The following is a 13,762-nucleotide window of genomic DNA, read 5'->3' as shown; positions in this document are numbered from 1 at the left end:
AAGACTAGAAAAAAACTGAAATTGATTGACCATTCAGGATAGGTGTTTATGAGGGGCACTAGGCCTTGATGGCCTAGAATATATTTCCAATATGCATTCGCTCACAGCATTAGTACCGAGACAGTTTGGTAGCTATGTTACGTATGCCACAAAGCAGTTTATATCAGATGCAATGTGCTGGTTGAACAGGCCAAAACATCAACGTCACACAATGTTGTACAGGCACACAGTTGAGAGCAGGAGTAGATGAAGTTGCTTTCAAATCAGTTATCTTGTCTTGATATGATTTCCATATACTGAAAATGCGTAGATGTTTCATTAAAAGTGTTCGGCTAAATAAAGGGTTCACTGTTATATATATCTATTTCTACAGAAATGCCTCGATCCAGGCCTTGGCCAATGACTCCCTCGTGTAGAGTTTCTCTACTGAAGAGGGTCTCACACCTGCACCTCAGATCCGTGATTTCTCGTTCACAAATGGCATGCGCATGTGAGTGAACTTGATTACTTGCTAAGCTTTTCTCTTCCATCCCCATATCGCCTCATCATCTTCACCCCTGATGAAATTTAGATTTTAAGCTCTTCAAGAGATCTGTTTTTGCTAATGTTACTGTTAAGTGTCAGTTCAATGCCTAGAGCAGCCAAGTGATCTCTCTCTCTCCCTCTAACACACACACACACACACACACACACACACACACACACACCAATTTTTCTCTGAAAGGAGCTCCACTCCCACACAGCAATTTATTCATGAGGAAGAATGACAGATGATAGTGCCAATGCCAGTTGAGTACAGCTACATCAAACCAACGACCACCGAAGTAACTCACCTCTTCATTGCTCTCATTTCCATAAAAGTCATCTTCCATCTGAGCTCCTCGCCAAACCCCACTGATCTCTTCTTTTAAATCCACAGAAAAGCTGCAGCTTTCTGATGACAGGTTCAAGGGCTTCCCGTGAGGTGCTGATCTAGGTTTTGAGGAATAGGTGAAAACATCCTCTCGCCGGTCTTCGGCTGCTTGCTTGTTTTCACATGCTTCAACATCACTCAATGCCAAGTTTAAAAAACTGTAAGATGTTTCACTATCCTTCAGCGACAGATTGCTGGAATCCAGTTGAGAAGTTTCTTTATCAGGGAATATCCACTCATCTGTAAATAAAGGGGGGGGGGAGAGAGAGAAGCAACACAGATGGTAACCATTTCTATATAAAAATGTATCTTTCAGGAAAATTATCAAGCAAACATTGAGTGCTGCTTGAGAAATAAAATGGAGATTGTCAAAAGTCATAAAACGAAGCTATAACATTACTACAGAATATAAGTGGATGTTTTAAACGAAGGATGCAGAACCTATGGCTCTCCGGGTGTTCTTGACCCACAACTGAACATCATTTCTAGCCAGATTGAACCTGGTGTTAGTACTGCATAATGCAGGACACAGTTATTTGTTGAAGCATTTCCTCACTTATCAACTGATCTAGACCCTGCAGTGAGTGATGTTCAGGGCTCTTCTCATTGCCCCATGGGTAGCCAGCATCTACTGTACATGATAGTCTCTGTTACACCGGACTATGGAAATCTTCAACTCTTGGAGAGGCAGATGGGGACAATTTTACTAGGCTTCCATCGCCAAGTTAAGACACATTCGTTCTCCTGAACTTTTGGAGAAAATTAATGAGTGCTGCCTAACATTCCAGGTCATTCTGTGTTTTATTAAAGATTTGATTCATTATTGTATTTTATCATGGCTTCATGCCAAATGTTGTACTATGTTAGAAAATGCCCTGAGATCAGTGTATGTGGTGAAATCCAGGTCTATAAATCTGGTAATTAAACTAATAAATTAATATCTTCTGTGCACAAAGTATATGGTCAGCTAATAAGTTATATCCCTCCACATCTGTCCCAGCTTTGACGTGTTACCTCTTGTTCTACCTCACCCACCCAGTCTCAATAAACAAACCCCTTCCTCTGCACACCTGGCCCCATCCACTGTTTTGTTTCTTTGTCATGCTGGACTAAGACAAAAGCTTTGTTACGGGCTTATCTATATAAATAGTACCTGATTCCTTAAAAATTATATGATGTGCTTCCTCTTCAAAGGAGTCGAATGACCCAACCTCTACATTCAGCTCTACACACCCTTGTCCAATTTATATTTGAATCTCAAAAGTGCAGCTTCGAGCTGGCATGAAAAAATGCAGGAATATATCCATTTCACCAGATTCCCCCTGCAAGGAGGCAGTGCTAATCTTCTTGTTTTAAAACAAACATAAAGCCAATGAAATGGATTTAAAGATTGACTGTGCCAGATAAACATGGGACGGAGCTGTTTTACCATCTCGTTGTTAAATTATACTTTACTGTTTGAAATTATGTTAGGGGGAAATGTCAATAGGATTGATTAAGGGGGATCTCAAACAACATCTAGGGAAAAGAAGAACTGCTCAAGTATTCATCACTCCCTTATCTTCATTAGATGAAGCACTGTGCGGCTTGGTCACTACAGCTTGGAACTCCCCAGCTCCATAAACCAATATTACCCACCAGCAATAGGGTTTTTTTGCGGGCGGGGTGTGGAATCACATAAAATACTAAACTGGAAGTTGCATTGCAAAAGCACAATGACCCGCTGCTAACAGTAGGGGAGAAAGGAGATACCGGTAACACTGTCACTGAGCCTGAGTGACACAGCACAGGTAAAACAGAGATTTCCACTGAAAATCGCATTCCAATACAGAGGTCTCTCCCTGCATAGGAATAGTTATCCCAGTTTGTGACATCATGATGTTCAGCCCTTCTCATAGGAGCCAACTGCTAGGGACCGAGGTCCCTTTGCCCCCCAAATAAAATATTTGAGGGGGCTATCCTCCCCAGGTTGATGAACACGGGCATTCAAATGGCATGTGCGCACCGTATCATGCAAACAATTATGTAGAGTGGGGCTTACCTGCTCCCCCAAATATGTAATTCAAGTTGGCATCCCTGGCACTGCCCCAAGCCAACATTAGCCAGATGGTGAGGACACGCCATCTGAGAAACACACCTGATTTCTGACATTTATATTCATTTCAACTAAGAGGAAGCTGGGGTTTTGCACCATGCCCTATCTACACTTGGCAATGCAGATTCTCTTTCATTCAGTAGTTAAAGAAGCAAATGGTTTGGAAAATGGGTGGTGGTAGTCTTTTCTCTCCCTTTTAAGGCAAATATTTTGAGCAGGAAGATATACTTAACACTTTTACGAAGTGAAAAAAGAAGATAGCATGTAGGATTGCAGAATGCGATCTCACACCTGTTACACAGCTCGGCAACTAATGTGACCTGTAGTCAGTATATACTTGTTTACAAGTGAACAAGATGAGTGTTCTAGAACAAACTAAATCCTATTATCTCTCAGCCATGAATTTACTGGAATTCTTCCACTGGAAAAAAATAAATAAAATGTTTCCATATCAATTGTAATGAATAATTTCGTGTATCTTCTTAGGAAAAATATGTAAATTACAGTGTAATCACAGTATTGCAGCAAACAAGATAAATACAAGAATGATCACCTAAATGTCTAATTAGTTTCTCTGCAGAGTCAGATTTATGCTGGAGCTTCTAATTGCAGCCTAACATTTTAATGAAGGTTTCAACATGGCATAAATAAGACTGACGAATGATACACAATATTCATTCATTTTATTTCTTCCTTTGCCCCAAAACAATTTCCTTTTTGTAATGGAATTGCACACCTGCTTTGGAAGATACGTTTATGTATTCTCTGCTACCTATCTAAAGAATTTCAATTCTAAATTTGAAAGGACCTAATACAAAGCAATATGGATAATCTCTGGATTATGGGTCAAACCAAGATGAAAACCAGGACTGAGACAAATATATATTCTTCAATACTCTGGCATGACTTTTACATCCCCTTGATTTCTACAAACTTCACTGTGTTCCTTAGGAATGTTTTTTTATTGCCTAATATGCTGTCCTGTTATTTATCTCTAAAACAACAACACACACAGGATTCTTAGGATTCTAACATGAGACTGCAAATTAATTCAGGCATTTTCTGTTGTTCATATATTATTCACTATAGACATACTGACTGCAGTATCAAGGAAAGGCTATCAAGGAACAAAAAGCTAGTTCCTTAGGGGTTTTCCTTTCGGGCCTGAGCCATGTTCCTAAGAGAATGGGACTTATACACTTTACATCAATTGTGGGTAACCTTTGCTGAATTACAACCCCCATAATCCTTGGCCATTAGACATGCTTGCTGGGGCCAAGTGGAACTTCAATCCAACAATGTCTGGAGGCCCAAAAGTTCCCCACACCTTTGTAAGCGACGGGAGGCAATACCAAGAGTGGTAAATGGGAGAAGCAGTAAGAGATTAGATAAATCAAGGTTCTTCCATGTTTCTAAAAGTCCTGCAACTCTCTCTGTGTGTGAACTTTTAGGCTGTGGTTTGGAGATTTGGGCATGTACGTGACTTGTCTTTCTGCTTTGTGAGGGCAAGGAGGTGTTGGAGAGGAAGGAATCATTAGGAAAGCTGTGGGGCTAAGGATGGGATGGATCACAGATCACAAGGTTTTTGGCAGTATGGTGCCTGCTTCATAATTTTCTGAGTCTTGGACTCCAGTTGCACTGATAACCAGAAGCTCCTTTCAACAATTCTATCAACTCAAAAGGCTGCAGACCTTCTAATCAGATTGGAACTAGTCCCCACTACTGAGGCTTACATAATCTTGAGATGAGACCACCACAATGAATTCTACAAACGTTGGCTAGAGAACTATCATGAATTTGTGCATACACATTTCAGAGGCACTGAAAAAGTTAACCTGGTAGAGGTTGAAAAAGTTAACATTAGGCTTTCAGCAATTAAGATTTTTTAACAGACTTTAATTTGAATTATCAAATATTTCTGTTAGTTGCTCTGAGACTTTGACAAGAGCCAGGTTATAAATTTAAGTGAATAACAGAAGATGATGCTTTGCTTGGAGCAGAGGTGAAGTGGGTCAGGAAAAGCTGAGGGGAAAATTCTGTGCTGCCAGCAATGTCCTAATTTCTTTGTGTCTCCATTTTGCCTCTTCCTGCCTACCATGTGATGAATCTGGAGTGTTTCCTATTGTACACCTTTGCACACCTTAGTTGATTTAGGTCATTATAAAGCTGACCAGAGTGACTAGGAGCTAACAATGTGGTGGCACAGGTTTGATTGGTATGTACAGGAGACCAATTGTTCATTAAGTAGCTGTCTCACTGCCCAGAAGACAAACTGCACGGCAAGCTAACCACTTTGGCTTTTTATTTTTAAAAATGAAACCTGCTCCATAGAGATATCGAATGTAATAGTATGAAAGGCAGACATTAGTAACTAACTAGGACAAGTAAAAAGTTTCACTATTCTTGATGATTGGGTTCTTTTGGTGCTTAAATTTAATAAGGGCTTACAAGAATAATTTATTTTTAGTTCTTTCTCTTTAATCATGAAAGCATGGGAGTTCTTTATTTATATGCACTGCTCTGGTAGTCTTCGTTTAATCCTGCAAATCTTTATCAATGCTCTGAAGCAAATTCTGTTGCAGGGTGTTTGATTTCCATAATCCCTGCAGTGCAGACATTTATGTGAATTGCTTTAGAATCCTTTGAAACAAAGAGATTTATTCTTTTATTTGGGGACAGCAGAGATGCTAAAGAACATAAAAATTGTGCTAGAGCACTGACTATCTCAGGGCCTTTTCGGCCATCACTTTTTGAACATATTCTTCTACAACCACTCTCTGTTACTAGGGCAGGAGGGCGTGGCTGCATAGTATGTAGAGATAAACCCACACCCACACACACACGTTTTGGGTTGCAACCTTAAGCAAATTTGGAAGGTATATACATAAAAGCCTGAACCTAAAAAACAGGGTTCGTTCATAACTGCATGCTTATCCGGTGATGATTTGCATCTGTAATTACATCATCACAGAATTCCCTATCACTTTGCTCATTTCATCCTTCTCATCAACTGAGGGATCAGTTCACCCAATCAGCTGTCTATTTTTTATGCTGATTAATGTGCTTTTCATAAATTAAGAGTTGTATATGCATGTACAAACCATCCAAGGCAGAGCATAATGTGATGCACATGCATGTATGAAGAAAACGTTGGATACCTATCCAGAGCAGCAGCATATAGTTCTCAAGGGATCTTTAAGAGCTAGTGTGGTGTAATGAATAAGAGTGCTATGAGATCTGGGTTCAAGTCATGAAGGTCACTGGTGATCTCTCAGTGTAAGCTACCCTCACAAGGTTAGAACAGAACAGAACAGAACAGAACAGTAGAACTATAGAGTTGAAAGTCCAACCCCCCTGTCGATGCAGGAAAATCCATTAGTAGAGCATGTTTGATAGGGAATTATATAAGCCTTTGCTTGAAAACCTCTAATGAAGGAGCGTTCCCCACCTTCTAAGGCAATCTCTTCCACTGCTGAACAGGCCATACCATCAGGAAGTTCCTCCTAAAGTTTTGTCTAAATCCTTTTTCTTGTAATTTGAACCCACTGGTTCAGGCCCTACCATCTGAAACAACAGAAAACAAGTTTGCTCCATCACTATGTGATAGCCATTTGAAGATGGTTGTCATATCATCTTCATTGTCTATTCTCCATCTAAACATATCCAACTCCTTCAACATTTCCTCATTAGACTTCATCTTCAGGCTTCTAAGCATCTCTCCCTTCTCTGGATACTTGCAGGAAAGCATCTCCCAACAGCACATCTCCTCCAGTGTTCAGTTTCCCTGCCTAATATTTCCACTTGGGTGTCTCATTGCTATCTCAGATTCAACATGCTCAATAATGATTTTCCTTTGATCAGTCTTTTCATATCCATTGAGAATGTTACCATTCTCTCTGTTGATTGGACACACAGCCTGCCCATCACCTTTGATTCTATTCCCTCATCACTTCTCACATTCATTCAGTTGTCAAGTTGGGTTGTACAATGTTTTAAACAATGGGTTTGCTCTTCTCTGTCCCCCAGCAAACGGTCTGCTTCCTGTTGCAACGGTCTCCCACCTGGACTACTGAAACCTCCTCTACCCTGGCCTTCCTGTCTCATACCTCAGTACTCTCATCTCTACACAAAACTCAGCTGCCAAAAGAATGAATCTGTTCCTTCTGCCAGACCATGTGATGCTCCTCTTCAGATCCCTTCACTGGCATCCCTTTCCCTTCCGTATCAAGCACACTCCATGTCTTAATTTTTAAAGCTATCTGGGATGTATATTCATCCTTGCTTCTTGTTTTCTTCTCTATACTCTTCCAACTCTTCTCATCTGTCACCAACCAAGGGTCTCATGCTTCCTTAAACAACTTCACCCAAATTCTATGGGCCCCTTTGCTTATTCCCAGCTGAAATCTATCTATATCTAAATGCATTTCCCACATTTTCCTCCCACTACCCATGTCTCTTCTTCTCCTCCACGGTCTATTTTAAATTGTAAGTTCACTGGGAACAGGGACCAATACATCTTGCTTATGCAATTCTGTACTGTATCATGTACAAGGATGGCATGGTAATAATAGTAATATTCCAGCACTTCCACTTTCTTGATTGATCTTAGATGCAGAAATCTAAGGACTGGTTCACACTGTCGCTTTAAAAAAATGTCTTGAAAGCCGAGCTTTGCAAATTACAAGTTGCAGTTTTGTGGAACCACTACTACAGATTTACCAACTGAATACTTCATAGGCTTATCATGGGAAGATGGTTATACAGGAAACAAATGACCAATAGTCTTACATAGATGGGAATGCACAATTGATAATGTTCACATCTAGAATATGTCTCATATTCTAACGTAGCATAAAACAACATGAGCAAAGCAGATAAAAGTGTTATTAGAAAATGATTATGGAACTAAGTTAGCACAATTATCCTAGAAGCACATTAGGTCAAGGAGAAAAGCATGACGAGCTGGGAAGGAACAAGCACTGTTTACAACAATTAGAGCTATCAATATGATTGTTAATTATTGAAGCTATCACAACGAATCAATGAACATTTTAAACATCACATATACAAAAAACCTTCTTGCAGCCGCATGTCACCCTTTACAGTTATCACATTAGTGCCTTACCCTTGTCCAGTGACATTGGACTTGTGTTGTCAACATTTTCTTTGTTTCCTTGATCTAAAGCCATATCAAGTGGTGAGGGAGATCGTTCAGAGCTGATGATGTCTTGAATTGGTTCTCTTCCCTTTTCCAAAGCTGGCATTTGGCATGATCTGTTAGTTCTGATGCTGCCAGATTTTGTTACCTTTCAGGGGGAAAAAAGTTCTTAAGAGAAGGCAAAGTATCAACAATTAAACCAGCTCAAACTTAAAAGCACCAGAAAATATTTTAAAATTGTAAAATATATCAAAGTCACTTTGTGTCTGTGCTCGTGCATGGGCACATACTTTTGCTAAGCACACAACACCCACAAAATCTCAGCAATACTATTACTGCTATTGGTGTTGATAGTACTTCAAGCAAAGAAATTTTGATAGTACAGTGGTACCTCCGGTTGTGGACAGGATCCGTTCCGGAGCTCCGGTTGGATCCCAAGGTTTCCGCAACCGGGGGTGCCTGTTCTGCGCATGCGCACGGTGTGATAGAGTGCTACTGTGCATGTGCACACAGCGAAACCTGGAAATATACTTCCAGGTTTGCCGTGTGCGTATCCCAAAGGATATGTAACAAGAGGGGCACGTAAGTAGAGGTACCACTGTACTTCAACATGTTGGTGGCACTTCAAACAAAGCAATACTGCACACTCACATGTTTTGAGTTCTCTATTGTACTTCTGCATTTAATTGTATTATGAGAAACCTGGACCTTAACTGTGGCTGAGGATTCCTTTTCCCGAACACTTTTGCCTACTGTGTAACGTGTCTCCTGGTCAGCTTGTTTTTCTCTCTCTTCAAGATGGAGGCTGAACCGGCTTTGTGACATGTTTCAAAGGCTTGGCATAGTAAAGAAGCCAATTCACAATAGGGACAGGAGGTAGTACTCTTGCTCTGGATCTGTTTTAGATTGTTATATTTCAAAGATAAACTATTGAAAGAAACATAAAAATAAGTCCACTGGCAAAAAAATTGCATCTCCATTAAAAATATGTCCAACTATTTTAAGGGCTCTGGGCACATTACACAATCTAAATTATACATGTCTCCTACTTCTTTCTGCCTCCTTTCTCCCTCTTCCAATATTAGAACTATTGTTGAGATAAATCTTATACATACAGCTATTTAAAAAAGATTGCTAAGCATATGCTTCCCAATTTTTCATGTCCTTCCATAGCCAGCCCCTTAAGGGCAATTCTTACTTCATTTCACAACCAGCCCTAACCCAGAATATGCCTGGAACATATACTCCCACAAGCATGTTCCCCCATGATGTGCCATAAAATAATAGAATTGTTGAGTTGGAAGGGACCATGAGAGTTATCTAGTCCAATCCCCTGCAATGCAGGAATCTTTTGCCCAACATGGGGCTTGAACCCACGGTGCTAAGATAAAGGGTCTCATTCTCTACCAAATGTGCTATCCCAGCCATCACCCTGATAAAAATGTTGAGTACTGAAACCAAATGGTTGCCGTGGGTGATGGTACCCTGTACCAGTACCATTACAAAAAAAGAAAGAAAGAAAGAAAGAAAGAAAGAAAGAAAGAAAGAAAGAAAGCACTGCTTCCTGATATTATGACTTGACACATACTGTTTCCTTTGGCTAACATATCATCTCCACCAACAGCTATTATATATCTTAGAATTGTTTCCTTATTAACGGCATCAGTTTTGTTGTGTCAATTTAATGTACAGATTACTAAAACTCAGGGACTTCCAATGAAGCTCACTGTTTAAAGAAAAAGGCTTCCTATATAGGCAAATGATTGGCCATTAGGAGAGCAGGATGCTGGACTATATGATGCTTTGGCCTGTTTCAGCAGGCTCTTCTTAAGTTTGTTTTCCTACCTCCCCAGATGCCCTTGAGCTGAATCTTCGGCCTGAAGGTGGAGGCGGCCCAAGAACCTTAGATCCAAATGCAATGTGGGATATATCTTGATTTTTACTGTTTCGTGTCGTGGCCAATCCCCGGTTTAATAGATGGTCTGCTAAAAAAATAAGGCAGACAATTAATACTGGCATTGTGATCATACTGATTTATTAAGAGTGGTGCATATAATTTAACAAGGAGAAATCATATGTATCGTCATAAGCATCTACTCTGGTTAAACCACCCCAAAGAAAATCTCAAGTGAAGTTCTTGCCATACAAGTCAGGTGATGTGACAAAAACATGCTGTGAGCAAGGACTGGGCACAGCAACTGGCAACGGGCAATAATTTAGAACTCAAACTGTATCTTTGTGTTTTGAATTGAACATGTTTGGCTATTCATTTATGTCACTAGTGGGAAATCAGTTTTAAATGCACATTTAAACAGAAAAAGAGAAACACTTAGATATACTATTGGATAGCTTGCTGAAGATGTACCAAATGCTGAGTATACTGTCAAACACTGGCCATCAATAGAAGTATTAAACTTTGAAGCTTAAATAAATTCAAATTTCCTTCTAAAATATGTTTATTGTGTATGAAACTGTAAGACAGAAGGTGCTATTCAACCAGGATCCCTACCAACCAAAAGAAAGAATATGTCAGTAGAATGGAGGGAGGCAATTTTTGACTATTCCTTCCTTCCTGTAGCAATCCATGTACCCATCCCATCTTTTCCAGTCCCCCAAATCTCAAGAGCAGAACAAGATGGGGCTTAAAAAGGGAGGGGAAATTTCCAAAATATGCTTCCCTCCTTGTTCTGTAGACAGGTGCCTTCATTCAGCAGAGGGAAACCAACCAGACACAACTTGGAAAGAAAAACTGCAAAGTGAATAATACTCTGTTTATCAATGGAAGAAAAATGTTGTTGTGCATTTTTAAACAATTTGTTGTTGTTTAGTCATTTAGTCGTGTCCGACTCTTCGTGACCCCATGGACCAGAGCACGCCAGGCACTTCTGTCTTCCACTGCCTCCCGCAGTTTGGTCAAACTCATGCTGGTAGCTTCGAGAACACTGTCCAACCATCTCGTCCTCTGTCGTCCCCTTCTCCTTGTGCCCTCCATCTTTCCCAACATCAGGGTCTTTTCCAGGGAGTCTTCTCTTCTCATGAGGTAGCAAAACTATTGGAGCCTCAGATTCAGGATCTGTCCTTCCAGTGAGCACGCAGGGCTGATTTCCTTAAGAATGGATAGGTTTGATCTTCTTGCAGTCCATGGGACTCTCAAGAGTCTCCTCCAGTTTTAAACAATAGCACAGACTTATTTCACCTTTTCAGTTCAGGGTTGACACTTGATTTGATTCCACCTTCCCATAGTCCTTACCTAACATGCCACAAGCTTCTTTTCTTCTCCTATTTTCTGACATGAACGCCAAGCTGGCCATCAAGTTTTCCCACACATTACTAGTGGAACTGAGCTGTAATTGCCCTCAGTCCCTCCTCCCATGCTTTAGTAGTGAGGAAGATGCCATACTAAAAGAGAGACAATAAGAGGCATTTTGCTAGGCCCAAGGGACACTGGCAAGCCATCATTAGGCTTTCCTCCTGAGATTCCAATTTGCTCCCTGGTGATGGAAACAGGACTGGCTGATATTACCCACCAAATTTGTTTCACAACTTTTCTTCATCTCATGAAAGTTAATAATATCCCACTGTTTGATGGCTCTTGCCCATACAAGAAAGACTGGAGATTCAAACATTCTAAGGAGTGGTGGAATAGCAACCTCAGGAGAGGTGACCTGTTTCAGCTAAGCATCGGCTTCTTTAATTTTCTGACTGCTTTGTGATGTTCTCTGCCCCCCTATCAATTATAAAAACAGATTAACATGAATAGTTTCCATTCATGATCACATTAACTGACTGCAATTAATTGGCTACATCAACACGTACAAGTCATCTGCTATATTGAGCAACAAGGTATAGTTAAAAGCAAAGTAAAAAGTAATTTGGGCTTTTGATTAGGACCGGAACAACATAAAAAAGAAAGTTTAAAAGATTTTTAAAAATAAATAAATCGAAGCTTAAACTTATCAAAGTGCTCACTTCCAGAAAGGCCTGATTTGGGGTCTTTGAAAAGAGAGGGAATGACAGTAGCAGAACTCATCTCCTATTCATAGTGCAAGGTTAAAACTAAAGATTGGATTAAACTCTGAAGCTCCAGGCATTTTATTTTCTGTGGTTAACAAAAAAGAAAAGAAAAAAGAACTTGGCATAGGTCAGGAATATACCCACTAATTACTTTACCACTTTACCAAGGGCTATAGTTTACATGGTGAAACCTGGGGGTTCACTGCCTAATTGCCTTTTTAAACATAGTCATTTTTTAATCTTTAGATTCACCATTCTCATTAATTTAGCTATTGAATTATAATATCTTCTTTTACCGTAATGTTTCAGGAAATAAGTATAGGTATTTTTGGATCTGCAATTATACTGTCATTATATTTACGGATTATGATAATTTGAGTTTGGGGAAAGGCTGAATAAAAATTAGATTAGCCAAATATGTTTTTGTTTTGTATTTCTTTCCCAAAACTGTAATCTTTTTGAGCTATGGTTGCACTCATGGCTTCTCTTTACTACATGCCAACACTTTGGGAGGTTGTAAACTTGAGTATTTGTGCCATCTTGTATTTAAGCACGCACCTAGTAGCTATGGGCGAGAAGGAACTGCATGCAGGCAACTAACTAATGGAATTCCATGCAGACAAGCACCTTTCATTGCTTGCACAGTTAAATGCAGGCAGATCTGACTGGTAAAATTGGCTATGGCTGATAACTTCTATAGCCGATTTACAATTTTAAACAAATTTCAAAATCAAAATTGGAACTATAATTATCAAGCTATGGATACTTTGATTAATATTAAACTATTAGGAGTTATTCCTATATAAAATTATGAAGGCCTGACAATCACAGAAATCACAAAAGTGGGATATTTTTATAGCTTAGCAGCTCATCGATGCTAGTGCAATGCATGTATTCCTAGAAATGCTCTCCATGAAGGAATTACTAGCTAGCAACATTTTAAACCAACTTAAGTAAGCTTTCCATTTCAGTTTTTAAGGCATTGGTTTGCTGTTCATCAGAATGGATGTGGTGAGAATGTGCAAATGCTAAAAAAAATCAATAGACCAGGATTCCTTTGGTCCGATGAAACAGTAAGAACCAACGACACAAAAAAATGGACCCTCTTTTAATAGCACATTATCTTTTGGCATATTACTGGACGCAAACGGATACACTTTGGACATGCCTTTGCACATGTAGCACTAAGTACCATGTAGCCCCAAAAAATTGTAGGGTCAGAGATAGTAAGCCCACTCCCAGTGGCAAGAACTGATGCAAGAAAAACATCAGATAGGTCTAACCATCTAGCCATTGACAGAGAGCATGATATCTTTTCTGGATCTGCTAACCAACCTTGGTCTTCCCAAAGCCCTGAAGATAATGCTTTGAACGTCTCAGTTAAGTTTTTCTTGCTTGTGCATGCCACCCTTTATTTCAGAGGTAGAGTTTAAACTATAATGAGGTCTAGAAATGTTGGGTGTCACAACAGCAGAAGGCTTTGTCTAGAGCAGGGATAGAGAACCATTGACCCTTCAGATGCTGGACTTTAACCCCTATCAGTCCCAGTCAGCATGGCCAACAATGATGTGAGCTGTAGTCC

At 39.8% G+C, this 13,762-nt stretch overlaps 1 protein-coding gene across 6 annotated transcripts in view; it reads right to left on the bottom strand.

Annotated features, from left to right (window-relative positions):
- CFAP20DC (CFAP20 domain containing) overlaps positions 1–13,762 on the bottom strand; it is a 143,419-nt gene that overhangs the window by 60,128 nt on the left and 69,529 nt on the right. For 4 of the 6 annotated variants that reach the window (XM_053378364.1, XM_053378362.1, XM_053378366.1 and 1 more), the window contains 3 exons: positions 10,012–10,151; positions 8,134–8,314; positions 834–1,153 (listed from right to left, as the gene is read on the bottom strand). In XM_053378364.1, the coding sequence (XP_053234339.1) occupies positions 834–1,153; positions 8,134–8,314; positions 10,012–10,151 (641 nt within the window). Of the gene's footprint in view, positions 1–833; positions 1,154–6,469; positions 6,573–8,133; positions 8,315–10,011; positions 10,152–13,762 lie in introns of those variants that run through there. The other 2 variants (XM_053378363.1, XM_053378368.1) reach the window with 2 other exon arrangements.

Source organism: Podarcis raffonei, chromosome 2 (assembly GCF_027172205.1).
Source record: "Podarcis raffonei isolate rPodRaf1 chromosome 2, rPodRaf1.pri, whole genome shotgun sequence".
In the NCBI taxonomy this organism is placed as follows: domain Eukaryota; kingdom Metazoa; phylum Chordata; class Lepidosauria; order Squamata; family Lacertidae; genus Podarcis; species Podarcis raffonei.
The sequence above is the reverse complement of the archived record's forward strand: the minus strand, read 5'-3'. Positions and strand labels throughout refer to the sequence as shown.